We start from the raw sequence: 27,485 nt of genomic DNA, 5'->3' as shown, positions 1-27,485 counted from the left end.
GTAACCATGCCGGTAAATAGCCTACAGTTCATTTAGCCTACTAAATAATAACACTTTGTAGAAGTGAATATATGCCAAATGACACCTTTAATTAGGCTAACTATGTGACAAGCAAGAAATGCTGACAGGCTCACTCAATAGGTAATGATTATATAGTTACTGGCAGAGATGAGTGAGGAGCTAATTGCCTAGAGCCTGAATTTTAAAAAAACAAAAACACAGGAGCACCTAGGTTCAGCGACCGGTCACAAAAAACGGGAGGCACGCGGACCACTGCAAAGACCCTAAAAGCATACCCCCTCTGATTTTTTTCGTCACGCGGACCCTCGCGTACTCGCTGACGCGGAAAGTATAATCCTTGCTTAAGGCGATACCACATTTAAAGCACCCTAGCAGCACCCAGGATTTTAAACGGAGCACCCATGAGTCATGTAGAAAAACTTCCTTCCCTCCCTCTTTTCCTCACCGCGCCCATCCCTCCATGAAACCCCACAACAACCATAAAAACGATTTGCGCGTTTCCTTCTCACAAACGGACACGACAGCCTCCGTTGGACCAATTAACCGTCCTGCCTGTGCTCTGCCCCGCTGTGCGTATTTTCCTGGGTGGCCTCTTCTCAGTTCACTCTGCCAGAAAAACAGAGTCAGCGTCAGCGGGACCAACAGTAGGTCACCAGACGGACTCTGCCAACTTTGCAATGGGGTCGTCTCGGACTCTAGTCTACTCCACCGCGGTTGTCTTGGTTTTACTAAGTTCAGCGACCACTGGTTAGTACTGTTATTACCCCTTTCTTTTTGTTGTTGTGTCAGAAATTGTTGTGTTTGTTTGCTTCTTGGCTGATGCTGGGGCTCCATATTTGTTCGTCTGATATGGTGGAATGTAACACAGTATAGGCATACACTTTTCAGCTACTTGTGCTTAACGAATATTCTAATGTTATGGTTCTACTTCACTACATTTTAGAGGAAAATAATTTACTACACTTAGGCTATTTCGTAGTTATGGCTAGTTTCATGATGATGCATTTTAATAGCCTGGATGAAACTAACAAATGGCTAAGATATAAATATTCAAAATTAGCAACATTAAAATCAGTAATACTATCTTATGTGTAATATTTATTAATTATTATTATTTATATTATGCAACAGTGACAGTATAATGAGTACTTACCTTTAAACATGAGTACATTTCTAATAATAGCATACTTCCAATTTTTTTCCTAAGTAACATTTTATATGCAGGACCTTTACTTGTAATGGAGTATTACTTTACTTACAATAAAGGAATACTTCTTCCACCACTGGCTGTCTCTCAGTGTAATTTGTGCATTAAAGCAACCCAACAAAGAGATGCTAACTTTGTCTGGCTTTCTGCCTCTCTCTCTCTCTTTGTGTGTGCAATTTTCCAGATGAACAGCATGATGTCACCCTTGACTTTGAATTCATGCAAGGTGAGTGTATTCACATACTAGTGCAGTATCTCTGCAAGGACCAATTACAGACTCAGATGTTCAGAGAGGCATCTTTCCAGCTGTCACTACTTCAAGAGGCTATTTTAGGTTTAGGTCTTGAGTTTGAGATTTAAGGAGTGCTTCACTGATTTATTTCAAGGAATACATGAGGTATACTACTTATCCTTTGAAAATAGCTGTCTCGTCTGTGGCTCTGGAGAGAGCTTTCCAAAAGTGTGAAAAAATAACACTAATGAAGTCTGTGAGCCCCCCTGACTTTATTGACGTGACACTAATTCGATAGAGAACACCCCCTTAAGTTTATTGAAGGTTAGGATAAGAGTTTGGGAATGCTTATGGGCAAATTGAGGACATATAGTTAATGTAGTTTAGGTTCATGTATAGAAATACAGTATAAACATATTTAATACACTGTAGAATGTTCTTTTTTGTAAACCATTGTTTTAAACATCTAGAGATTCAGAAACCAGATTTGAGTGGGATGCAGAGGCCGTTGGGGTACTTCTTGGATGAGGGTATGTTCGTCTTCTTACCTATTGTTATGACCTTGTTTTGACATAACTACATAGCTGCAAAATAATTTACTTATTGCTACACTTATTTCATAGCTATAGCTACTTTGGAATATTATTTATTTCAGTAGCCTTGATGAAACTAACAAATGGCTAGGATATAAAAATTTAAAATGAGCTCCACCTCAACCAACATTAAAATCATAATAATATATTATGTGTTATATTTAATTATGCAACAGTGACAGTATAATGAGTAATTGCCTTTAAACTGTGAGTACATTACTTATAATAGCATACTTCCAAACTTTTACTTAAGTAACATTTTAAATGCAGGACTTTTCCTACTAATGGAGTATTTTTTACACTGTGGTATTGTCACTATTACTTTACGTATAGTAAAGGAATACTTCTCCCACCATTGGCTGTCTCTCAGTGTAATTTGCGCATTAAACAAAGCAACAAAGAGATACATAACATTGTCTGGCTTTCTGCCTCTCTCTCTCTTTGTGTGTGCAATTTTCCAGGTGAACAGCATATAGTCACCCCTGACCTTGACAAAATCAGGAAAGATACGTTTATTCACATATTTATGCAGTATCTCTACATGGACCAATTACAGTCTCAGGTGTTCAGAGTGGCATCTGGCCAGCTCTCACTACTTCAAGAGGCTATTTTAGGTTCAGGGCTTCAGTTTGAGATTCAAGGAGTGCTTCACTGATTTTACTCAAGGAATACACAACATATTTAAGACACAGTAGAATGAGCTTTTTGAGTACTGATTTACTTCATCTGTGCCACCTACTGCTGTAAAAGTATCAAATAACAGAAAGATTTTTGTATTTTCCTCGAAGGTCTACCAGATTTTAAGCCCCGTTCCTTCTCTGGTCCTCCCGTGCTGGACTATCCCGTTAAGTTCCCCCTCGGCCGACCAACCTCCAAGAATCTCCAAGCCATCTGTCTCGATGGAGACCATCGTCCCCGCTACCCAGACTCTTACTTTCCTAAATCTGGTTTTGGCCAACAGAGGCGAAAGGCCAGTGCTGTCAATAAGGCAGAGTCATGGTTTAGTACATGCTGTAAGAGGAACCAGACTTGGGAGAGAGACGTGGTGCTGTGTTGCGCCACACAGGCGGTGAGTTAAACAACAGCTCCTACAGCTGATTCAGCTATTTTATACTCTGTTTTCTTGCGCTAGTTGTGCTCCTCTTGGATTATTCCACTTCTTTGTTTATATTTTAATTTTCTTTAGTCTCTTCCTAATTACTTTCTCAAGAAGCAGTGGAACATAATGAAAAACTTAATTACAATATGCACTGTGGAGATCAAATATGTTTTCATGTTAAAAACCAAGATTATCCACTTTTTACCTCATGTGGAAATAGGCTGTCGTAGACGGTAGCTGTAATGTTGTAGGTTTAGTGTCATATCAAACACTTCTTTGTCTTTATTACCCTAAATATTAAAAGGGCACAAGTAATTCTTTACATTGCTGAGATGATGGTACTACCTTTATTGAAACAAAGTTGAAGGCCTTTGGCGTTTCCAGTTGATAAGCCCATTATATGCAGTCCTGCGTGACAAAACAGACAGGACTTGGCATGAGCACAGGTGGAGCTGTCTGAGGGCAAGCAACAAACTTGTCCCAAATTCTTCAGTGAATAAAGCATTACCTTAAATGTTTTGCATTCCACCTGCCATGATTGTTTTTCAGTTTTGGACAAGTGTATCTTGTTGCGTGTGGCCTATTCACTCAGCATAAGGCCTCAGGCTTGCAGGCTTTATGTCAATAGTAAAGGTTGTTATTTGTTTGCCTGCTACAGTGGGAGCTGTCTGTTGAATCCTTCTGTGAGGAGGACTCAAGCGTAAAGGATCGTCTTTATAGCTGCTGCAGTCTAAGAGGCAGTGACCGTCTAAACTGCTTCCACAACAGCGCTCCAAACCCAAACTACGAGCCAACAGAGATCCTGCCGGTGCCACCACTTCCCTTTACCGCCAACTTCAACTTTGACCCCAACACTTGTCAGAGGTATGCATAAAAATAAATAAAACAAGCACTAATAAAGCTGTTGATAATGACTGTCAAGTCTTTGTTAAGTAGTATCTCAAATGAAATATAATACTCAAAATCAGTGAAATTCAAGAGTAATAATTTGGGTTCTACATTTCTCTTAGACCCACTTAGCAGTTGCTGAATGAAACGTAATACTATTTATGCTCTTATGCAGAGGACAAAACCCAAAATCAATTACTATAGCAGCTTTTAATACTGTATGTTCAGCAGCTGTCATTGCAAATTTGCCTTCAAGACTATGCCTGGCAAAATGTGTCACTAAGAACCTTTTTTTTTTTGTCCAAAACCTATTAAAAACATATCCATGAACCACACTGTTGCAGTGCATGGTATGTTCCTTCATTACACACTGACATTAGTTTATTTTGAGCCAATCCCACATACAATGTCCTGGTGCTGTCAATTCTCAATTGAGAACCAAATGTGTATTAAACCAATGCTGAACATATTCCCCAGCAAATGCACAATTTACTCCTCTTTGAGTAACATTACAGTAAATAAACAGTGCCCAGCTATTTTAGGAAATTACTGAGCCTAAGAAAAATTAACCATATATTTGTGACTGAAAGAGACAGAGTAGGCAAGTCAGAAGGTATTGAGGGTTCATTAACTGAACATTGAGACTGTTACCAGTGAGACAGTGAAATATTATCCAGGATGTCCTGTTTGAGTCACTGATCTGTAAGTTTGAAGGCAGTACAGCATAATGCATTGGTTTTGTTGATTTCATAGGATTTGACAATAACGCAAATATAGATTAACATCAACCTTTTCCTTTAAGACAAAGGAAAGAAAGCGATTTGAAGAGAAATGATAGAGAAGTGTTATTTAGGGACCTCACACTGAAAAACCCTCATGGTCTACCGGTATGCCTCAGCAGGACTGTTCCCAAGAAAGTTGACATCACCTTTCCTCCTGGACGACCTACTGCAGATACCATTGAATCACTGTGTGGCAACCAGAAGCTACGCCCCCTTTATACTGTCAAGTGCCTGCCAGGTTTAGACTACGAATGGCTGGCTCATCAGGCAAAGGCCATTAATCGCATAGAAAAAGCATTCAAACAGTGCTGCAGAAAGAAACAGGGTGTGCTCAACTGTGCTGATCAGAAGGTAAAGCAAGAAACCTACAAACATAAACATTTTGCTCAATTTAGTCATTCTTTGTACTGTTTCATGTCCTTTCTCCTTTTGTATTTTAGTGGCGTGAAGAGCTTAACAAGTTTTGCTTGGGCGAGAACGGCAAAGAGGAGGATTTCCACTGTTGCAAGGGTGGGGGGGGAAATGAACGATACAACTGTTTCCAAAATGCTTCTCCCGACCCACATTATAATATGACCTCTGCCAATGAAGAGCTCTCACTGCCTAAAATCTGTAACACACACAAGATGATCAAGAACAAGTAAGACAGTACTTCCTATAATATCCTTGTATCTGTTTTTCTGTTTGTCTCCATTCTCTTCCTCTTTAATGTTTTTTTTGATTGTTTTTACAATTTCTGTTTTCTTTCTTTTTCTTTTGATTTCTTTTTGTCGTGTCTTTTTTTTTGTCTTCTTCTTTTTTGTAACAGAAAATAAATGAATCTCAAGCAGCCTAATATGCTGAAATATATCTTATCTTAAATGTGCTGACACCACTTATCTATGGGATAATCTCTTTTATCAATGTTGTCATTGATCTAAATGTATGTGCACCGTCTGTGAGCGTAGTAGTAGTAGTATCAATGTTGTGACTATGTTTTAGGTTCCCTGTTGGATTTCCTCTCAAGAGCTTTGTGAACCAATGCTGCTTGCCCATATCTGAACAAGACAAGAGCCTTTGTTTTGCGCAAAAGGTAAGTTAAAAAAGGAAGTGAGGCTGTACAAAATCTAGCCAGAGAAATCAAGACAAAAGTTTGGGCTAAAAATTAACTGCAGTACTATTTTTTTCATGCTATTTCTCATTTTCTGGCCCTTTTCTCATGAAATCAGCTTGAGGAAATTTCAGGGTCCCTGTGTTTGAAAAGAAAGTCTCCGCCAGCTGTCCACCACTGTTGCCACATGCCTTCACAAGAGGCTCCACAGTGTATCTCCAAAATTCTCATGGATGCCATCACCAAAGCAACCAAAGTCTTACGCCACAACAAGAAGAAAAAGTGCCCTTACGCCTAAACCCTGAACAGGACCAATTAGAGGTCTGTAAGAATATTAAAAATGTGGACCAAATACTAGCTCCATCTAGTGCAGGTGTTATTTGCATAGTTTGATTTGAGACCACATGAAATGCATACATTTATAACGAAACACAAATATTGTTAAATGCTTAATTTGTAAAACAGACTGTTGCCTGTGTCACTTTACCACTATTTTATAGGCTGCTCTTTACATATTTGATTATGAATGCATTGTTTTTATTCCTCTGGCACTACAAGATCAGCTATCTTCTTTATATATGGTTTTGTGGTTAAGGTCATATCTACATCAGCTGTAATAAAAACTTTTTTAAATGTACTTATTTTGTGTGATTTACTGTCTTCTTGTATGCAAGGGCTATTTTAGTTTAACCAGTGTGCCTGGTACAGTTACTATATAAAAATTAAAACTTGAATGGATTTTTTGGCAACTGAATGTAAATGTGTTGAGCACAAATAAGTCAGGAAAGGGAATCATTTAGGTAGGTATTGAAAACATTAAGTTGCATTTTAACAGAGGTCAAAAGTAAATTCTATACTACCAGTTGTTCTCTACCTGGGCACTAACACTAGATTAAAATAAGCCTTCTTGTCAAATCTTGCCCATTTAAAAGTGTCAAATGTTGATCAAGGGTGGTTACAAAACCTCTATAAAACCAATTATTATTTTTGGTTTAAGGAGATTTTATTCTTTCATTGACAACATGCACATACCGCCAGAGCCAGATTCAACCCAACATAAAAGGATGTGCAAAGACTAAAGATATAGCCTAAAAAGAAATAAAATAATACAAACTTAATAAAAGTAAAGCATGACACAGGATAAACACACCTAACTAACTGAAGCATAACAGATGACCTGGTGTCCTGTTTCTGTTCATTAATAGGAACAATTGAGATTTTTATTGCTCTTGTGAAAATTTCCACAAATCTGGAGATTTTTCAGAAATTACTGGAAATCATAGTCCATAGGCTAATCATTAAGAGTATTATTGAAATAATTAAAACATACACCATTGTTAATAATATATTCAACGCTATTGAAAAAAAAAGGACTTGTTTAATATTGTTCTACACTACTTGAAGTAAAGCGCGACACAGAATGGTTCTGTGAATTATTACAGTAAACTGAAACTGAAACGGTTCCACTTCTGTCCGCTGGGGGCGCTGTGGTGCTGCTGCGACATGGACATCAGAACTCAACCGTCCGCGCTGTCTGTGATGAGAACAGTCAAATCGTAATGGCGACTGCTGGGACAGCAGACTCGGGATCAACAGCCCCGACAGGTACATAGTAGCCAAATCTTCCTCATTTGTTGCCTTTAATGAACTTGCAAACAGAACTTTGTAACATTTTGTAGCAATGAAAATCGTGTGATTCCGCGACTATGGCGTTATCAAACCCTGGTTAGCCAGTTAGCTAGTTAGCATTGATGCTTTCAACCCAACAAATGAAGCAAGCAATGGCTAATAGCTTGTTTAGCTGCCTGGTTGATAACCCTTAATTGTTGTTGTTGATCACACAAGGCTTTAGTTAACAATCCGCCAGTATTCATATCGAATTATTTAATGTGTTTAATTTAAAAACTGTTAAAGAAAAAAAACATCCCGGGACCACGTTGGGTTAACGTTAAATGATATTTTGTTATATCAAGCCGGTTATTTGGTTAACGTTTCACGGTGTCTTATGATAGTGAGTTAGCAGGGGGATATATATGATGTTTAATGACTGTATTGTTTAGTAAGTGAATGGGATGTGCTAAGTGGCTGCTGTTTCAAATGCGTCTGTCCATCCATAGGAAACTACTCTCCCCTGTCCTTCCTCGCCCGTTACACCCCTCCTTTTCCTCTGTCTGTCTGCCCAGGTTCGTGGTAACGTAAAGTTAGCAACCAAATGCACTATCCATTTGGCACCTTCAACACTAACGTTAGCCCCTTTTCAGTTACTTTCCAGTGTTTCAGAGTTGATGTGATGTAACGTTATTAACGAAACAAATATTGAACTTATTGATTTATTATATTCTTTTAACCAATGACACAGGCTTGGCATGCCTATCTAGTTTAATTAACAGGCTTCTTTCATTCTGTTGTTCCCATTCAGCTGATGAAATGTTTGTCTAGGGTCTCACAGATACAGATGGGTGGTGTGCAGTTCAAGTGCTGTCAAGAGAGGTGTTTTATTTTCTGAGAACAGGGCAGATGATGGCCGTGTTGCATCTGGCTAATCCATTTAGTTGTGCGTCACTTATTAGCTTCCCTGTGTACAGAGGATCCGCTCTTCTCCTGGTAGCCACCCAGTCTGAATCAGTGTATAAAAATAGTGGCTCCAAAGCAGTCTGGTGGTTCCCACATGGCGGAGAACCTTAGACTGTATAATAACAAGATACAGCATTCTGTCAGACACACTCGCAGACACTTGAGTGACAGTAACATAATTTGGTATAAATACTAGCCCTTATTGGCCTTGTTTCCTAATCTGGCCAAGAACCAGTATATTTATGGAGCCTTCATGGTCAGAAAATGAAGTTAGGAGGGTGTGCGTGTCCCATATTATTGCATTGTTCAGGCTGCAGGCTACATGTGAACTGGCAGGGAGTTGTTTAGAATACAGGGTGGAACAGATGGTTTGCCTATTGTCGTAAGGCCCGTCACTGACGAGCTTAAGTCATTGTTAAGTAATTGGGTTGGGTAATTCCTACCCCGAAATTGCTGCACGGTGTGTGTAATTATCTAGTTCTACATTGAGAAACATTTCAGAAGACTCAGCAGCTGGAACCAGAAAACGTCTCATTTTTGCTTGAAAAATGACAATTTTTTGATTGAATTGACTGATCATTTCAGCTCCAGATTAAACTTGTACAGCTATATACAGTAAACATCAGTACTATACATTTTTTAAGTTTACCAGGTTAAACCTTTTAGGCTGACCATGTCCTGATCCACAGATATTAGGACTCAGTTCTGGAGGAGAGCATTGCAGCGAGGTACTCGCATGGTTGTGTGTGGGTCTTTCTGTGTGCGTGAGCAGAAACTGCATGTGATGATATGGTGTGTCGTTTTACATAATGAGAGGGAATGTGGGCAGAATGATGCGGATTGTTTCCCGGAGGATTGCCGTGTGTCCCTGTTAAGAGGAGATGCATGGCGTTTCAGGGATTCTGCCTTATCATTAACACTCCTGCCTTTCAGTAAGTGTCCACTTACTGTGCACTGCCTGGATTGAATCTGCTGGGCGTAGATTCCTTTTCACACACATTTGGTACTACAAGTGTATAATCTTCCATCTTTTTGTATATATTGACCCTGTGGCACTGCAGCATTGAAGTAGATGTTGCCATTGGTTACAGGCTAGAGGTGCTTGCAGAGTGGGCGAGTTTATGTAAGGACACAGGAAATCATGTTGAGTATTTCTTTTATTTCAGCTGTATGCCTGTCATACAAAACTGCTGTGTACTGGTTTTGTTATCACGCTTAACCAGACCCATGTGTCTGGGTCGTGTATTACAATTTCAATTCTTATCTTTGGTTAGCAAGCCAGTACATTTTACACACCTCAAGAGCTCTTTGCATGGAGCCTACAAGTTAATCTCCCATAATGATCAGTTGAGTTTGCTGAATGGCTTAATTTACCAAACATTATTTTGTCATAATGTTAGCATACTGGAGATAATCACAACGACAAAAGCAAAGTTACTTTGAGACCCAAAGTAGGCTGTTACAGAAAGAGCTAGAAATTGTACTTTTTGTGAAATGAGGAGGTGACTGTAGACACACATCCTCATGGACCAGATGAATCTGGAGCAGCAAGCTCAGGGGAGAAGTAGTTCCAGTTCACATAGAGCTGGTATATCAAGGGCAGCAGTCAGTAGCTGCGGCCACATTTAGGTTTGGACTCATCATTGCCCTTGTAGTCATCAGCCAATGCTGGAAATAGCCCCTGCTAATTACCCAGCAACCATTAACAAATTCTTCCATGTTAAAAGCTGCCAACTCAAAGTCTTAATGATGATTTCATGCATCAACTTCACACTGACTGCATGGGATTACATTTACATGGGTGTCATGAAGTCCAGTCTGAACAAGGGATCTAGAAGCTCCTTAAGGCTTTAGTGTTCTTCCTTTTAGTCAGTGTTTTCCTCATGTTCTAAATCCCTATTGAACTTGTTTTTCTGCCTTTTAGGGACAAGTGGCATCCGAAAAATGGTCCCTGCAGAGGTAAGGACTCTGGAAATTGTCACACTGAATTGACAAAACACCTCTGCATTATGTACAGCCCCAGGTAATGTAAATAGTGGAGGGAAGCAGAACAGGTTTCAGGACAGTTCAAGCTGGCATTCAGCTTGAGACATCAGTCACTCAAAGTTCATACTTTAGTTTTTGTGGAATTAAGGGGCTGTCATATGTTGCCAGTAAACAAACCAACAATGCCACGGTTGTTTTTGTCTCTGTGCCTCTCCTCAGATGCCTGGCTCTTCAGGTACAACTCAGAGCATGAAGAAGACCATTGGACACCGGGGCGTTGAGACCACCACAGGAGAGACCACCTATAAAAAGGTTAGATCAGGGTGGGGGGCTCAGTGACACCAGTGGGGGTTTTGTGACACCCTGAGCAGCAAAGGTCAACAGCAGAAGTCACAGGGGGAACATGTTTTCAAGTACTTACTATCTTCTCCTCTCTGGCCTCTGTAGACCACTTCGTCTGCCCTAAAAGGCGCCATCATGTTGGGCATCGCTCACACAGTTGGCAGCTTAAGCCAAAAGGCAGAAAGGGATGTTCTCATGCAGGACTTTGTGGTAGTCGAAAGCATCTTCTTCCCCAGGTCGGTAACAGAAGGCGCAGATGAATAAACAGGGAGAATTCATTTGATTTAATGTAGTGTGTTAATGTTAATCTCTGTCTCTCTCTCTCATGTGTTTTCAGTGAAGGCAGTAACCTGACTCCTGCTCATCACTACAGTGACTTTCGCTTTAAGACCTACGCTCCTATTGCCTTTCGATACTTCAGGGAACTCTTTGGCATCCGGCCAGATGACTACATGGTCAGTATTTACACCAAACACACACTGCCGTGTTTATAAGAACTTCTGTTACTGCTTTAACCACTGTTCCTGTATTTCTGTTGTAGAATGGTTTAGTTCAGTGGTTTTCCCTTCTGGGGATGAAAAGTGTCACCTAAATTGTGAGGCTCTAAATTGTGTAGCTCCTGTAGTTTTCATTAACAAAACTCATGTGGTTTTGTCTGTCATGTCAAGTGTGCACGTTCCTCAGAACTTTGGAAGGGCACAGATTGTTCCTCACAGGTTTGTTAGAGTAGCCTTAATCCAAGTTCTTGTCATATTTCCTGCTTTTGGGTTTTTGCCTCTTTTACTCATTCTCTACTGGCTGTTTTTTAATACCAGCATTTTGGAATTTCACACTCTCTGATTTAAAATCTTTTCATGTCTACGCCAACAAAGTAAATGGGTGCTATCAGGAGTCACTGTCAGAAGTCTGTTGTTTTTTGTCAAGTGGCTGAGATCTGGTACCATTTTATGCACTAATTAAACAAAACCTCAAACATTATTTGTGTGCCTTTTATCTCATATGAACTTATTTTAACATCTTTCTTGCAACCTCCTCGCAATCCCCCAGGGGTTTCCAACCCCCCAGTTACGAGTTCTGCATATGCCAACATGTTTGCTCTGTTTCAATGGGATACTAACACGGACTCCTCTTCCTCTTTAAGTATTCTCTGTGCAACGAGCCACTGATCGAGCTGTCTAACCCCGGAGCCAGTGGATCCATCTTCTATGTCTCTAGTGATGACGAGTTCATCATCAAGACTGTTCAACATAAAGAGGCAGAGTTCCTCCAAAAGCTCCTGCCTGGATATTTCATGGTGAGCCTGGCGAATGACTGTGACAGATAGTGGGAGTGTGTTCAGTAAGAATGATTGTTATTGCTGTAACTATATTTACCATGAGAGCAGGAGGCTTAAATGAGTGGGTGCTCTAATCATTTCTTTCTAATTTAAGCGTATTTGTTTTTCCATATTCCTCCCTCTCTTCCAGAATATAAACCAAAACAAGCGCACCCTGCTACCCAAGTTCTATGGACTCTATTGTGTTCAGGCAGGAGGTAAGAACATCCGTATTGTTGTGATGAACAATCTTCTGCCTCGGACCATCCCCATGCACCTCAAATACGACCTGAAGGGCTCCACCTATAAGAGAAGAGCTTCCCCTAAGGAGAGAGAGAAGGCCGTTCCCACTCACAAAGACCTGGACTTTATCCAGGACTTGCCTGACGGCCTGCTGCTGGAAGCCGACAACTACAATGCCTTGTGCAAGACTATACAGAGGGACTGCTTGGTGAGTCGCAGAGACACTTGTATTTCATTGACTGATTTTGTATTCAATCTGTTGTAATATGCAAGTGTATTCAAATTCCTGTAGAAGCTCAGATTGTACACTGGCATAATACTTTATCATTGTTTATTATTTTTTGTACTATGGGGTACCAACAAATGTAAAGAAAACTCATATTTTTTTTTAGATATTCTGCAGACAGTTTTACAGGCTAAGCAGCAGGAGTAATAACTTCCTTGGAAACAAAACACTAGTTTTTGCTGTTAAAGTCTTTTTATCACAGCGGCATCTATTATTTTCAGTGTCTCCTAAGGCGATTAGTCAGTGTTGTTCGACAGTGTTGTTTGTTGGTTATTGGCGAGCTCCACCCCTGCTGGCAGTTGAATGATCATCAAGAGATGACTCAAGCTTGCATGACACAAGAAAACTAATACTTTGTTTACTTTAAGGGATGATACCTTTTCTAACGATGGAAGAGGCAGGTGGCATTTATCACTGCAGTTAACATGGGATGTCATTATTTTGGGTATAGCGTTGGTTTATACTTGGGGAAAGCCAAACACCATTTATTCATCAAAATATCTCTTTCCATCAGAGGCTAATCCATGTTTGTGTTTGCTTTGCGGTCACTGTAGCTTTGTTTCTCCAGCCTACTTAAGTGACTCCACTCATGTATCACAATTGCCATGACCGCTCTGTGTCGATTTGTTGTTGTGATTGTGTGTCTACCATTGTGCGAGTTGTCAGCTTCACTGTTGGTGTTGCTTGTGTGTATCTCATCCTAATTTTGTCGTGTGGGCAACAGTTTTGTCATCGTAATAATATGAAAATGTTTCACTGGGACGAATCATAGAGGTCGTATCAAAAATGGGCAACATCAAACTGGCCCAATCAACATTTTTGTCTAGTGTGAATGCACCTCTTTCAGTCTTTTACTGTCCTCCGTTATACAGATTAAAATGTGTTTAAATGTATCTTAGAAAAACAAAAACTGCTTGTGAATGATGTGGTATCTAGTTTTAGACAGTGACATATGCAAAATATTTTGATATTTATTATTTTTTTCTACAATTGTACTTTCATACCGTTTGCGTGAATGTTAATACACAAGGGGTTGCTCCTGTTGATCATCATGTCAACTTAACTCAGCACTTACTTTATTGTATTTGTGTGTTTCATGTAGCTTTTGCAGAGCTTTAAGATCATGGATTACAGCCTGTTAATGGGCATCCACAACATGGACCAGGCCAGTCGAGAGCGGGAGCGTGGTGGGGGCACTTCGGGGGACAGTGGGGGGTCGGAGGGAGCAGTAACCCCAGATCAGCGCCGGCCACAAGCCCAGAAAAGTCTGTACTGTACAGCCATGGAGTCCATTCAGGGGGAGGCTCGAGGGAAGGGAGCTTTGGATTCAGAAGATCAGTGAGTCTCGGCTTGGCTGACCACAAGCAGAGCTGAATTTTAAATGTTTGTAGTGTAATCTGTGACAGGGGATATGAAAGTGATTTGATCTGTTGTTTCTCTGGCCTTGTCTTTCCAGCATGGGTGGAATTCCATCTCGCAATTCTAAAGGAGAGAGGTTGCTGATCTACATCGGCATCATTGACATTCTCCAGTCCTACAGGTTGGTAGTGATTTGTTCTTAATTCATGAGCAAGCTTAAGCCTAGTTCACAGTACACGATTTTTAGCCCGATTTGCCGCTCGGCGAGCTCCGTGACCATCAGGCTGTGACCCGGGGTTAAATCAGCGGTCAATTGGTCGGTCGCCAAACATCATGTGTGAACTACACAAAGACGTATCAAAACGGCTCCCCGACACATTACTGCCACATTGCCGATGTCTGCCAGATAGCTAGCATGCCAAATATCTGGAAGATTCGGCCGACTCGACATCCACATCCAGCCACTGAGAGAATTGCAGCTGGCAGAGCAGGCGGCTACTTTTTCACCGCAAAACACTTTTTACTCGCCTCCAGCTCTCTCTGTAACACAGACAATCCCTGCTACCTGCCTGTGCTAATCCATTCTTTCACCCATATTTTTTGTCTTTATAATAACAAACAACAGCTGTTTAATGTGTAGGTTCACGTCATTTCCCGTTTCACATTTCACAGGGAGACCAGCATCGGGTAGAGTCCTTGTCAGCTCGCCTAATGTGTGACCCCTAGTCACGTAGTGTGAATGCCATAGCGACTTCAAGACTCCCGTCACTAGACGGCAAGTTGTGTAGTGTGAACAGTACGGCCATCGGCCGACGCTGAAAGTCGTGTAGTCTGCACAAGGCATTATTGAACAAGTAACTAGTTTTTTTTATATCGTATTATTATTGCTGTTTTAGTGCTTTTGGACCTCCATGGCGGCGTTTGATACGGAGAACCTTGCAGTTCTCCTCTCTCACCTTGAGCGTGATGTAGGCATTCGTGGTTTGGCTCTTCAATGGTTTAGCTCCTATTTAGCAAATAGGAGCTTCTATTATGATTGGTGAATGCTCTTCGTCAGTTGCTCCTCTTTCTTGTGGGCCACGGTTCAGTTCTTGGCCCAATCTTGTTTTCTTTATATATGTTGCCGTTAGGGAGTATTATAGGAAAGCGCAACCTGTCCTTTCACTGTTATGCTGATGATTTGCAGATTTATTTGCCTTTAAAACCGAATATTAGTGTTGCACTAGACTCCCTACTTAGTTGTATTAATGATATTAAGTTGTGGTTGTCACAAAATTTTCTTAATTTAAACAAAGCAAAAACTGAGTATATCATCTTCGGTAACCCAAATGGGTCAGCAGTGAATTTGGTGGCTCTGGCTCCATACCTAAAGCCTGCTGTCAGAAATTTGAGGGTTACTTTTGATTGCAACATGAAATTTGACATGCAAATCAGTAATGTTGTCAAAATGAGTTAAAGTTAAGTTAAGCCTTTTCTTAACAGGCATGACCTAGAAAAAGTGATTCATGCCTTTATTAGTTCGAGGTTGGATTATTGTAATGCTCTTTATGTTGTTTTAAATCAAAGCTTCATCTCACGACTTCAACTTGTGCAAAATGCTGCTGCTCGGTTTTTAACAAATGCATCTAGGCGTGCTCGCATCACTCCCGTCCTCTACACTTTACATTGGTTCCCAGTGCAGTATAGAATAAATTTTAAGATTTTGCTGTTCGTTTTTAAGGCCCTAAATGGCCTGGCTCCGGAGTACTTAACTGAGATTTTAACCCTGCGTGAGCACAGCCGGTCGTTATGGTCTTCAAACCAATTGGTTTTAGAAGTCCCAAGGTCGAAGTATAAGTGATTGGGTGATCAGGCGTTTGCAGTTGCTGCTCCGAGACTCTGGAACAAGCTACCCCCTGATATTCGCACAATTGCAGATGAAACTATTTTTAGGTCTAAACTTAAAACCCACCTGTTTAGAATGGCTTTTAATACGCAGTAGTGGTGTGACAATTTCCTTTTTCTTGTTTCTTTTTAACTTTTCTTTTTTTTGCTATATGTATCTATTGTACGATATGCTGTTTTATTATATTCTACGATGTGAAGCACTTTGGATACCTGACGGTTGTTGTAAAGCGCTATAGAAATAAATGTTGTTTGATTTTTATTTAGGTTTATTAAGAAGTTGGAGCACTCCTGGAAGGCCTTGGTCCATGATGGGGTAAGAACCTACACACTAAATTCTCTAAAAAAAGTTAGCAAATTATCGTTAAAGGTCCTGTATATGAGATTCTGAATATTACTATAGCAGTGAACAACTATTAACTATGTAAAGCTATAGTGGAGATATGGCGGGGGGGGACAAGCACTTTTAGTGGACGTGCTTTGACGGGCAGTCATTGCAGGCTGAGGTGTTGAGCCGGAATTTTAATGAATTAAGGGTTTATTTCAGCCAAACCAGAGTTGGTGATGGAACAGTGGAAAGTCTAGAGTTTTATTTGGTTTCTGTCCAGGTCGAATGAAGTGTGTTTTACGAAAAGATGCAAGGTTAAAAAAAAAAAAAGAAAGTGAGGTGCTGGTGCTCTAGTGCAACATTTAGTGGCAGTGAATGTTGCTTATAGCTCCTTTTTTAGGCAGTGAAGCTGTGCAGAATGGCTCAGCGTACTGTATATCATCCACAGATATAAATTGTACTGATATGTAACCTAGAACTGAAACGTTTAGCCAATTAGTCCTTTGACACAAACATGACTGGCTACAATTTTGGTAATTGACTAATTGTAATTTTTTTATCAAAAATTGCAAACATCTCTGGTTACAGCTTGTCCACTGTAACGATCTGCTGCTGTTCTTCGTCTTTTGTGATTGTCAACTAAATGTCTTTGAGTTTTGGCTGTTGAATCAGTAATGAAAATAACTGTCAACACCCAAACAAAAAGTATTAGGGACTGCTCTTTGTATGACAGTTTTTAATTGCACATATTGCTGATGTATCTGTCAGCTTTTATGGCTCTTTTGCTGTTTTGCTACTTTAGGACACAGTTTCGGTTCACAGACCTGGCTTCTATGCAGATCGTTTCCAGCAATTCATGTGCAACACAGTGTTCAAGAAAATTCCACGTAAGTATGCATATCTGTGAATTTTTAAATATACTGAAATTAATAGCCTTATGTACAAGTCACAGGAGTGAAAAGTCTGGGTTCCCTTATTGGTCATTTCCACTTTTGATGTCCCCTATCTTCTCCAGTAAAACCATCACCATCTAAGAAGAGTCGTGGTGGAGGTCAGGGAGGTCTTCGGAGGGCCCCCACCCTGGGAGCTCCCACCCCGCTGTCCCATGCGACAGGACAGTCATCCATGGACTCCAGACTAGTCTACCACAGCCACTTTAAAAGCACAGACTCAGAGGCAGACAGCGGTGAGAACTGAGACGTCACACGCAAAGTGATAAGAAAATTAATTTTAAGCTAAAATTTTCTATTGTTAATTGTATCCACAACCACAATTCCACTCACAGCTGTGCTCAGATTGGAGATAATAGTGTTGAAATTCACAATAATTTGGTTCCTTATTGATTTTTGGTCTCAGGCGTGCAGTCGTCGGGCAGACCAGATCTTGTTCCGAGGACCCCTCCGCTGGTAGAAAACCCTGCTGACTGTGAGGCCAACCTGTCCACCTCATCACTAGGCAGCACAGGAGTTGCCTCCACCTCTCCTCCGCTACGGTAAAGCTTCATCTAGATAATAATGCCTGTCCTTTTACTCTTTCATTTCACTTTCATACTCTTTTAAAAGTGATGTAAATTTTTGTGCCTCAACTCTGACTTTTGTCCATAGGTCTGTAGGGGTAGAAGTGCACAAATCAGCAAACCCAGACTTTGACCAGGGTTCTTCACACAGGTAAAGAAGGAAGTGATGGGTCATAAAATTACAGCCTCATTAGACTATAAAATAGATGGGGGGGTTTTTTCCGCTTGTGTTTGTCATTGTGTCGTATTAATTTCCTTTTCTCTCTGCCAGTTTGGAGGCTGAAGGGGCTTTAGACAATTCAGGCAACCTGTGTGGAAACGAAGATGTAGTTTCACTCTCAGACATCATCCCTGAGACCAACATCTGTTTTGTAAGTCTAAACAATTATTTTGCTAATTGCACATCTGTAATTGAAGATTATTCATGATTTGATTGTTGAAGAAGCCAGTATTCGTTGTACATAAGTGAGACCCTTCATAATCTTGGTTTTGACGTTAGTTTCATCTTCACAGTAAAAACACAGTGCCATCTAAAGACGAGGCGTTTCTGGACATGGCGAGGCGGGTGGAAGTGAGGACAAAGAGAGTTGAAAGTTACCCATTGACCACACACCACTGCACCTCTGTTGTTCTCACCAATACAGTATATACGGGGATCGCTGGATGAAGCAGCGATGTGTAATGGAGGTTGTGATAATGAAGAAAGCAGTGGTGGGAAGATCAAGAAGAAGACTGTGTGTGGTATGCTTTAGGCTTTCCCATCAACATTATCCCAAAGCCAGATTGTCTCTCATATACACCTGGAATAAAGCTCTTTAGTAGCTTTGGCAGCATTACATTACAGAGATTTTCGCAACATGAAGAATGCTGCAATGACATAATAAACAAAATAATTAGTTGTAGAGTATATTGATTTAAAAAAACAAAACAAATCCCACGCCCCAGTCACCAGTGGATGGTGAAGACAGACAAATTATCCATGAAGAGTCAGTCCATTTTATGCAGCACGAAGCGATGTGTGATGGCACAGACAGCGGTTCAGCAGGAACACACACACACACACACACACACTTAAGAGCACATGAAGGGAATATCCTGTGTCTGTAGCAGTGAATATTTCCCTGTGTGTTCGTGCACAATCTGAGTGGCTTCACATTGCCGTGATTCACACACACGAGTGTTCCTGTTACTGAACTTCTGTGTCCCCTTGGCGCTCTCTCACGAGCAGGGGTGCTCTTAGCTATCAACACTTGCTGCTGTAGACGCTTCGATCATGTATGCATTTCTTTTTACTGATTGTGGATGTCCAGGTATTTGTATGAAACTGGATTTCTGAAACAGTGGAGGGATGGGTTCAAACCGACCTGTACGGTAATTTTGTTTCCCGTTTTGCTGTAAGTTATTCTGCTGGTAGCCACGGTGGTGCTGCAAAGGTCCAGCTAGATCTTTCCACATCTGAATGTCCATTACAATGTTTTTCTTATATAGAATGTGTCTTATTAACATGGCAGACCACATTTGTACAACCCCAAAAAATCTCCCCCTCTGATGTGACCATATGTGCTTACGTATAAATGAATACAGAGAGAAGAGCTGTCGACAGCATTGCTGGCCAGTCTGTAGCTGTTACATGAAGTCATGCTATTAAGCCAATAGAATAGTAATAATTTCCAGGCACTGTCATTTGTCTGTCATGTCTGTGCCTTTAACATGTTTGTCCCTTCCTTAACATGTGATATGATATAACTGACATTTTTTAAAGGTCAGCGTTTTAGTCGCACAGACAAACCTGCCTTATCACTACAGCTGAAGTCATCCAACTGCCATTTGTATGTCTGGAACAACCACCTGTTGCCAGGGTTTAAAAGAATTTCAGATTTTAATGCAAACACTAGTACAGCCCCTTTCGGTTATGCGTATGTCGATTGCTCAGTCATTGGGGTTCATCAGCTCAGTTAATCCTTTTAACTCTCCTGACATCAGTCAGTAAGGATGTTTGTCTCTCATTAATCATTTCTGCTGGTTACAGAAATGACACCAGCCCACTCTTGGACCAATATAACTAACCGTGTGTACCAAGACTTTCATATTTTTTTTGTATCTACTGTTACTCAGCACTTACTCAGCTGTTCATAAAAAAAAGAAAAGAAAAAAAAAGATGCTTTGTGTTTATCTTATTGTTTAGGGCAATAAGCAAGCTACTGAGGTGGCCGGCAGAGAGCTTTTTACCCCACGAGATATTTCTGATACAGAAATTTGAATCACTACGAAGTGACTGTAGCAAAACTCGAGCTTAGACATCATCTCATCTAATGAATTACTGTTTGCGTTTGTTAGACACATGTGGTCTATGCAGCAGAGAGGGAGAAGGGGAAATGTGTCCTGTGACTATAGAAAGAAGGAAAACTACTCATGTTCATCGATGCACAGTTGAGGATTTAGGACTGAGTCTGTGGCACCAAAGAGAAGAGTGAGGAGATCCTGAGACTGTTCAGGCTCCAGTACATTTAACATGAAAATGACACTCCTCATTACCTACATGGACTGGTAATAATGGTATATGGTATATATGGACTGGTATATGGTAATAACACTGGGTTGACCTGTGTTTTAAGGATCTATTATTAAACTGGATGGGTTTTTTTGCTAAATAATTTCACGTCTGAAAAGCTGTATCTGACACAAATCTAGTCCCTGTAAAGATTTATTTTGTATTTATCAAAGAATTGGTTTACATTGTGGCCTGAGACATTTCAAGATTGAACTCCACATTCCTGTGAAATTTCTAGTTAAATTTACTACAATTGCCATAGCTCTTAGAACCCATTATTGACCACCTTTGTGTAGTTGGGATGATGTGCTTGAATTATTTCTTAGTATGGTGAAATATGAAACCTTGAATTTTTTTTTCTTTCTCAGTTTAAAGTCGTATTTAGTTGGTTGGGAGTCAAACAGCCACCAAAGAAAACACTCCAAGTAAAGATCTCTCATCTAGAAAAATTCAGATTGTATTTTACGACACCTGCATTTAGATGTTTTATGTTGTAACCTTTTTTGTTATGGGTGGGACTGAGTAATTACTGGATGCAGGCCAGTTCTGTTTTGTACTACACCATGGCACAAGAGAAACATCCTTCGGTGCTTAATGCGCGATGCTCTCAGTGTAGACACTACAATATATTTGAAGTATTGCAATATGAACCACAATCTGCCACCTTTCATCTTTAAGAAGTATATTTATTAATATGGGTGATTGCTGCAGGCTGAAATAATAAGTTGTATTATGTACCTTTGATGTACGTATACTGACAGAAGGATGTCTGAAACTTTATAGCGTGTATTGTCTATGAAGGGGGCGAACTATTTGACAATTTCACTTTTTATATTTCATGTTTAGATTGTGATATGATAGTTTCTTTCCAGGATGATTCTGAGTTGTTAATCTCCCATGCTTTTTCTACATGAATGTTTCACATGGCTTACAAGCCAAACATTGCTGGTTGTCCTATATGCTTCAATTACTATATTTTTACGGTGTATAAAATGTGTATATGTACATAGGAGTCACGGAAATGCCTTCTCATGCAATATGTGCTGCCTGTCCCTCCTGCCATGTTTCAGTTATGTGGTGGTGATGTTTTCATGTCTGATTTTAAAGGATTAAACATATTTTCTAAATCTTTGCTTTGGTCCCTCTGTTCATGTGTATTATTTAACTACCTGTTGCTAGCTGTGGATAACAGTGTAAACGTACCACCATCTTCGAGTGTCCAAAGAGATTTTAATCAACTGGACTTTATATGCATTGAAATCCTGGCCATAGTAGTCTAGATCTTGGCCCAAGATGGTTATCATGTAAAAAATTCAAGACTTAGGCCAGAGAAAATTATACACAACATGGTGATGGGTGCTCCAGTGATGTGCCCAGATTAAATGAAATTCTCAAACACTTTTAATGGCCAGATATGTGTACACATATAGGGAGTTTGACAAACATAAGTACAACCATAAACAAAAATATTTGTAGACAGCAAGCCAAATTAAAGAGAGCAAGATGCTGGAATAATAAATGTAAATAATAATAATGTAAGTAGGTGGATCGGCTACTGAATTACCATATACAGGTTAGAGTAACAGGGTTTTTCTCATTGAACATGTGCATACTGCCTTTAAATGTGTGCTTTGCTGATTAATTATTTTTAGTTTTAGCTACCAGTAAGGATGCACACTCCAGTCTGTGCAAACTATTAGTACAACAAATGACACAATCTGACATGCCAGCTATAGAACATACAGAGCAATGAAATTAGTGGTTAATGTTATAGTCGTTATATTTGAGCATGGATTCACTAAGCGTTTGGACCTCATAGTGTCCCATCATTTTAAAAAAAATAGTTTTTGATCATCCCTAACATTTTGTCATAACTGTATAAAATGTGTAGCTTTTTTCAACGAACAGCATTACCCATAAACCATCACGATGACCTAGCAAACCACAACCATCAAGATGGGGCTCGAAAGTACTATGGTCTGGTAAGGAACTAGGAATATGTTTAAAGTTACAATTGATAAAGCTAACTTTATTAATAATAACATATCAGTAAATAAATGAATAAATATATGTGCGTCTTCTTGACGTCGTTTGCCTGTGAAACATTCGTACAGGTTTAACTTGTTTTGTTTTGCGTTTAAGATGCTCGAGCTAGTCCACGAACCTAACATTAAGTTAGCCTGCAGGAGCTTCATAGCTAACCTATGGCTCTTCAGTCAGGTTATGGGCCCTTTTTAATAGGTTATTACTAATGTTAATCAATATAGAGTTGTTACCTAACGTATGGCCCAGATTGGGTCTCAAGCTGAAGTTGAATAAAGCATGGCTTTTGTTGAACGCGTTAGCATGAGCTAGCTAACAAAACCAAAACCTACTGTCATTACAAAACATGCAACTCAGAGGATCTATTGTTGCCTTTATTTGAGCAACCTAATAAACCAAGCCAACATGTTATTGACTTAACACAAATAGACACTGTGTTTCAGTTTTTATGCATAAAGAGAGAGGACAACATGAAAAACCTTCTGTTTGGTTTAAAAAATATTACAGGTTTTCAAAGGCATCAGTGCTGCAGGGCCATTGTACTGGTTTCCATTAGAACGTACGAGTTCAGGTTATTTTGTTCACTGGGGCTACAACAATTATTTTCATTAATGTGTAATTTACTGATCGTTTTACACTCCTCATTTTATCAATTAGGCTAAATGTCAGAAAATAGTAAATTAATAAATGCATGTCACATTTCCCCAAGCCCAAAATAAAGTGTTCTTATTGCTTGTTATGTTCAACCAACCAAGAAATTTACAACAACATAAAAACAACATAAAGCAGCAAATGCTCACTTTGGAGAAACTGAAATCAGTAAATGTTGGTATTTCTGGGTGAGAAATTACTTCCGTAGGCTAATCCATTTATCAGAACTGTTGACAAGTAACTCTGTCATCAACTAATTGGTTAATGAACTAATTGTTTCAATGTTCACCTCCTTTGCTGTCATACATGGTTCTCATTAGAGTTACAGATATATATTGTCCTACTATCCATATTGGCCTGTACCATAACCAATGTTTGTCCAATCTGTGTCATTGACACCTTCTTCTAGAACTTGTCATTATTAACGCTGCTGTTCATTTTTCTTAGTGTGGACAACAGTGAGTACATGCGCAATGGAGACTTTCTGCCCACTAGGCTGCAGGCTCAGCAGGACGCAGTTAATATTGTTTGTCACTCCAAGACCCGCAGCAACCCTGAAAACAATGTGGGCCTCATCACCATGGCAAAGTAAGAGGCAGCATGAATTAGTGTACTGACATTTAAAAATATGTTAATATAATAACACAATTGTTATGTCCCTGTGCAGCAACTGTGAGGTGCTGACCACACTGACTCCAGACACGGGTAGGATACTGTCCAAGCTACATGCTGTGCAGCCTCGTGGAAACATTAGCTTCTGCACGGGCATCAGGGTGGCACATGTGAGTTTGTGACTTTGATTACACAGCGATTCTTGTCTTGCTCCTCTTGCAGGAAGCCAATAAAGGAGCTGGAAAAGAATTGTGATGTGTTAAGTGAATATTTGGACATATTGCGAGGTCTGTTACAGTTACTACTGTAAATATAAATTTTACAATATAAAATTTTAATTCAAAACAAGGGCAAACTGTGGGTTTAACCCAACTATGAGTGGTTTCCCTCTCCAGTGATATAGTGAACCAAAATACACAAGTGGAACTAACTGACCTAAATGTAATGCAGCCATCATTAATGGTTTTAATTACCCCAGTGCTTTTCCTGCTATGACATGCCAGTATGTTTTCTATGTTTCTCTGTGTAGTTGGCGCTGAAGCACAGACAGGGCAAAAACCACAAGATGCGCATTATTGCATTTGTTGGCAGCCCAGTGGAGGACAACGAAAAAGATGTGAGCTAAGTTCTGATAATAGTCAGTGGATTTTGCATGATATTAGTAGTTATGTATTACCCAATGAATATAATATTTGGGACTTGGATATTGAGAACCAGGTAGGAGACTTCAACATTATCAGACTGTAAAGTGTTTTTTAATTTTTTGGATGGGATGATAGATATCTTCTTGGAAAAGCATGCTGCTCACCACACTCTGATAAATAATTCTACAGACTACACTTTGAACACTGCTGCCTATACACACCAAAGTACTGGTAATACTAACACATAATTAATCACCCACAAGTCTTCTACCTGCATTACAAAATAATTGACAAACAGCAAACATATCTTGGAAGAAGTTTAACACTACTAATTACTAGTATTAAATTTTTTCCCCTGCAAATTGTACCATTACAATATCAGTGGAAATGTGCAGACAGCGCTGGATAACATAACAAATACAGAGCTGTTCTAGGTTTGTTCAGTGTTGTTATCCAGCTTAGTTGGCAATGTTTTTTTTCATTGGACAGGCACCTGTTCATTTGTGGGAGAATCTGGTTGATTGCATCAGTGTACTAATATATCTGTCAGGCCTGTGATAAAACATGTAGTGTTTGTATCAGCTGACGGATTTGTTTTCCTCTTTCCTGTAGCTGGTCAAAATGGCAAAGCGTCTAAAGAAAGAAAAGGTCAATGTGGATGTCATTAACTTTGGAGAGGAGGTATTTTTCCATCAAAGCTCCACATACTCAATGTCTTAAATATCTAAAGTGCTGTTGTGTATATGTTTGCTGTTTCTACAATGTTGTCTGGTCCACATGCACACCCTCACTCTTTGTCACCCCTGCAGGAGATGAACACAGAGAAGTTGACGGCCTTCATCAACACACTGAATGGCAAAGAGGGCGCAGGATCTCACCTGGTCACAGTACCTCCAGGCCCCAGTCTGGCCGATGCACTGCTGTCTTCACCCATCTTGGCAGGAGAAGGAGGTGCGGTGTTGGGCCTGGGTGCCAGTGACTTTGAGTTTGGAGTAGATCCCAGCGCAGACCCAGAGCTGGCCTTGGTAAGAGAGCAGGGAAATTAAGCTACAGTAGTTCACTGTAGTATGTATTGTTCTTTGTAATCACAACATTTGCCTCTTAAATTCTCTGGATTATTCATCCATATTGCTGTTTTCCTACCTTCTATACCACATTTTGTTATTTTTGAAAATTATTTTTTCATTGAATATTTCTGTGGGGTAATGCTACTTGCTGTTTGATTAGATTGTTTTCTTCCTCTTAGGCCCTGCGGGTGTCTATGGAGGAGCAGAGACAACGACAGGAGGATGAAGCTCGCAGGGCTGCTGTTGCATCAGCTGCTGAAGCTGGCATTTCCTCTCCTGCCGCAGATGGTGAGGAAAAAATGTCCACCAACTTGATGTGCTATCATAGATGACTATTTCTGCTCATATTCCCTTTATATTTTTCTGTTTCTTATGCAGAGTCTGAGGATGCCCTGCTGAAGATGTCTGTTCCCCACACAGACTCATCCACACCTGCTCTACCAGATTTCAGCCGCATGACAGAGGATGAACAGATCGCCTATGCTCTGCAGATGTCTATGCAGGGAGCAGGAGCAGGTTAAACATTTTTAAATTGTTTGAATCCCCCTGACCAGAGAATTGATAACCTATAATACAAGCAGCTACGGCTGCCGGAGCAAATTGCTGCCATTGTAGTCAATGCTTGTGCTCACACCTGAATGTGGGAAAATCGGCCCTGCAGGAAACTGGGGGGGAAAACGGTTCGCAGAGCACTGTGATCGGTTGTAGAAGCGCACGCAAAATGACAAATAAACAACAAGTCAACAATGTAGGGCAGGCTAAACACTCTACCGCTGAAATGCTTCCAGTGTGAGTTGACGCAGGGCTGAGTATGGGTCAAAACTGGCGCAGCCGTAACGCGGACCACATCCCGCCTGTGTCCGCCGTTATTGACTTTGGCTGGTGATTCAAGGCATGTTAGAGGAAGCAGAAGGACCAGTTTTTGTTCCTTCAATTTAGAAGGGTTCTATATGCGTGTTACTTGCATTATTGTAATCCAAAATAAGGCACGGATAAACTCCAGAATATAAAGTATATCTTTCTTTTATGACTAGGTAGGTAGGTGGGAATGATTAATTGAAGAACTGAATATCTGACTCCTAATTTGGATAATGATTACCTGGAGCTACTGACATTGGGGTTATTGGTTTGTTTGTTGGCACTCTAATCCAGTTTATTATGCCAAGTGGAGACTTTGGAGCCTGAAAAATGTTTCCACATATCCTGCTTGTGATTGACTACTAAACAGCTGGCAGGAGTCATTTTTATTAGTCTGCGGCCCATTCAATATGTACTGAATGCAGCATGAGAGTACCAGCGCAATATTGTTCTTGTTATTTAAAACAACAAAACAGATTTTTGCAATAGATGATTTCACTGTTCAGATAAGTGTTTCTGCACAGCAGAATATTGAGTATAACATATAGGCCAGAATAAAAATAATCACAACTGTCTGTTAAACCCCATTTTTCCTACTCAAACAAATGTTTCATTTTTCTTGCAGAGTTTGTTGCTGAGGACATGGACACAGGAGCTGATGTGGACTCCAGTAAGGCTAAGGTAAGCACGGTGGTTCCCAATTTTCTTTTTCATCAGATTGTAAAGTACTTGGTATAAATTAGTTACAACATGTAATTTTTCTGTCCAGGATGAAGAGGACTATGATGTTATGCAGGATCCAGAGTTCCTTCAGAGCGTCCTGGAAAACCTTCCAGGAGTTGACCCTAACAACGAGGCCATCCGTAACGCCATGGGCTCTCTGGCTTCCCAGACAGTCTCTAAACCTGACACCAAGAAGGACGAGGAGAAAAAGAAATGAACGCCCAAAAAGTGGAACTTAATATATGATTAATAAAAAATACCTGAGAATTGCACTGCATGTGTTATTCACCATAACAATATTCCTCTCCTCAATACAGGAAGCATTTTGTTCATATTTTGTTTACGTAGCTGTGTAAACTGTAAACAACTTTTGCCTTTTTTTCAGTTTTGGGTTAAAGGCCTTTTCTGATTTCTTCTTTGTGTGTGTGTCAAGCAGATATGCTTACTTTTGAATATTTTGTAAAATACCTACTCAATAATATGATCAGATTTCCTCAATAAATTTACAGAATACAAGGTGGTACTTCATCTGATGCTTGAAATTTCTGTACAGTTTAATTTGTAATGAAATTAAAATAACCCTCATACATT

At 40.0% G+C, this 27,485-nt stretch overlaps 3 protein-coding genes across 5 annotated transcripts; all 3 read left to right on the top strand.

Annotated features, from left to right (window-relative positions):
• Positions 1-467: 467 nt before the first annotated feature.
• LOC119897617 (extracellular matrix protein 1-like) lies at positions 468-6,549 on the top strand. Of its 3 annotated transcripts, none has more exons than XM_038711443.1 (9): positions 470-768; positions 1,413-1,454; positions 1,931-1,990; positions 2,842-3,122; positions 3,811-4,016; positions 4,939-5,173; positions 5,263-5,462; positions 5,804-5,894; positions 6,031-6,549. In XM_038711443.1, the coding sequence occupies exons 1-9, from the start codon at positions 699-701 to the stop codon at positions 6,208-6,210; spliced, it is 1,365 nt and encodes a 454-aa protein (XP_038567371.1). In that variant the 5' UTR covers positions 470-698; the 3' UTR covers positions 6,211-6,549. The 3 variants fall into 3 exon arrangements, with proteins under 3 accessions (XP_038567374.1, XP_038567371.1, XP_038567372.1); XM_038711444.1 differs by having other exon boundaries at positions 473-768; positions 4,942-5,173; XM_038711446.1 differs by lacking the exon at positions 1,931-1,990 and having other exon boundaries at positions 468-768.
• An 845-nt stretch (positions 6,550-7,394) lies between these two features.
• On the top strand, positions 7,395-21,428 carry LOC119897616 (phosphatidylinositol 4-phosphate 5-kinase type-1 alpha-like). Its single transcript, XM_038711442.1, has 16 exons — positions 7,395-7,517; positions 10,411-10,445; positions 10,692-10,784; positions 10,920-11,050; positions 11,152-11,269; positions 11,956-12,108; positions 12,281-12,580; positions 13,761-13,996; positions 14,115-14,198; positions 16,169-16,217; positions 17,032-17,116; positions 17,245-17,415; positions 17,586-17,721; positions 17,834-17,896; positions 18,017-18,116; positions 18,259-21,428. Exons 1-16 carry the CDS (start codon positions 7,472-7,474, stop codon positions 18,259-18,261), a joined length of 1,803 nt encoding a protein of 600 aa, XP_038567370.1. The 5' UTR covers positions 7,395-7,471; the 3' UTR covers positions 18,262-21,428.
• Positions 21,429-22,193: 765 nt separating this feature from the next.
• On the top strand, positions 22,194-27,417 carry LOC119897614 (26S proteasome non-ATPase regulatory subunit 4-like). The gene is made up of 10 exons (XM_038711441.1): positions 22,194-22,278; positions 23,438-23,578; positions 23,658-23,772; positions 24,132-24,218; positions 24,859-24,927; positions 25,056-25,271; positions 25,493-25,601; positions 25,692-25,829; positions 26,797-26,852; positions 26,941-27,417. Exons 1-10 carry the CDS (start codon positions 22,253-22,255, stop codon positions 27,109-27,111), a joined length of 1,128 nt encoding a protein of 375 aa, XP_038567369.1. The 5' UTR covers positions 22,194-22,252; the 3' UTR covers positions 27,112-27,417.
• The last annotated feature ends 68 nt before the right edge of the window (positions 27,418-27,485 follow it).

Source organism: Micropterus salmoides, unplaced genomic scaffold (genome assembly GCF_014851395.1).
Source record: "Micropterus salmoides isolate LMB-PRFRI ecotype aquatic unplaced genomic scaffold, ASM1485139v1 Ms_hic_scaffold_11, whole genome shotgun sequence".
Lineage (NCBI taxonomy): Eukaryota > Metazoa > Chordata > Actinopteri > Centrarchiformes > Centrarchidae > Micropterus > Micropterus salmoides.
The sequence above is the reverse complement of the archived record's forward strand: the minus strand, read 5'-3'. Positions and strand labels throughout refer to the sequence as shown.

What these genes read in the sequence shown, in the direction of transcription:
- LOC119897616 (XM_038711442.1), top strand. Translation starts at nt 7,472, where the DNA reads ATGGCGACTGCTGGGACAGCAGACTCGGGATCAACAGCCCCGACAG. An exon ending in CTATACAGAGGGACTGCTTG is followed by an intron (nt 12,581 to 13,760) that starts GTGAGTCGCAGA and finishes TGTTTCATGTAG; the next exon opens with CTTTTGCAGAGCTTTAAGAT. An exon ending in GACCAGGGTTCTTCACACAG is followed by an intron (nt 17,897 to 18,016) that starts GTAAAGAAGGAA and finishes TCTCTCTGCCAG; the next exon opens with TTTGGAGGCTGAAGGGGCTT.
- LOC119897617 (XM_038711443.1), top strand. Translation starts at nt 699, where the DNA reads ATGGGGTCGTCTCGGACTCTAGTCTACTCCACCGCGGTTGTCTTGGTT. An exon ending in TGACTTTGAATTCATGCAAG is followed by an intron (nt 1,455 to 1,930) that starts GTGAGTGTATTC and finishes TTAAACATCTAG; the next exon opens with AGATTCAGAAACCAGATTTG. An exon ending in CACAAGATGATCAAGAACAA is followed by an intron (nt 5,463 to 5,803) that starts GTAAGACAGTAC and finishes ACTATGTTTTAG; the next exon opens with GTTCCCTGTTGGATTTCCTC.
- LOC119897614 (XM_038711441.1), top strand. Translation starts at nt 22,253, where the DNA reads ATGGGGCTCGAAAGTACTATGGTCTG. An exon ending in TTCCTCTCCTGCCGCAGATG is followed by an intron (nt 25,602 to 25,691) that starts GTGAGGAAAAAA and finishes TTTCTTATGCAG; the next exon opens with AGTCTGAGGATGCCCTGCTG. An exon ending in TATGCAGGGAGCAGGAGCAG is followed by an intron (nt 25,830 to 26,796) that starts GTTAAACATTTT and finishes TTTTTCTTGCAG; the next exon opens with AGTTTGTTGCTGAGGACATG.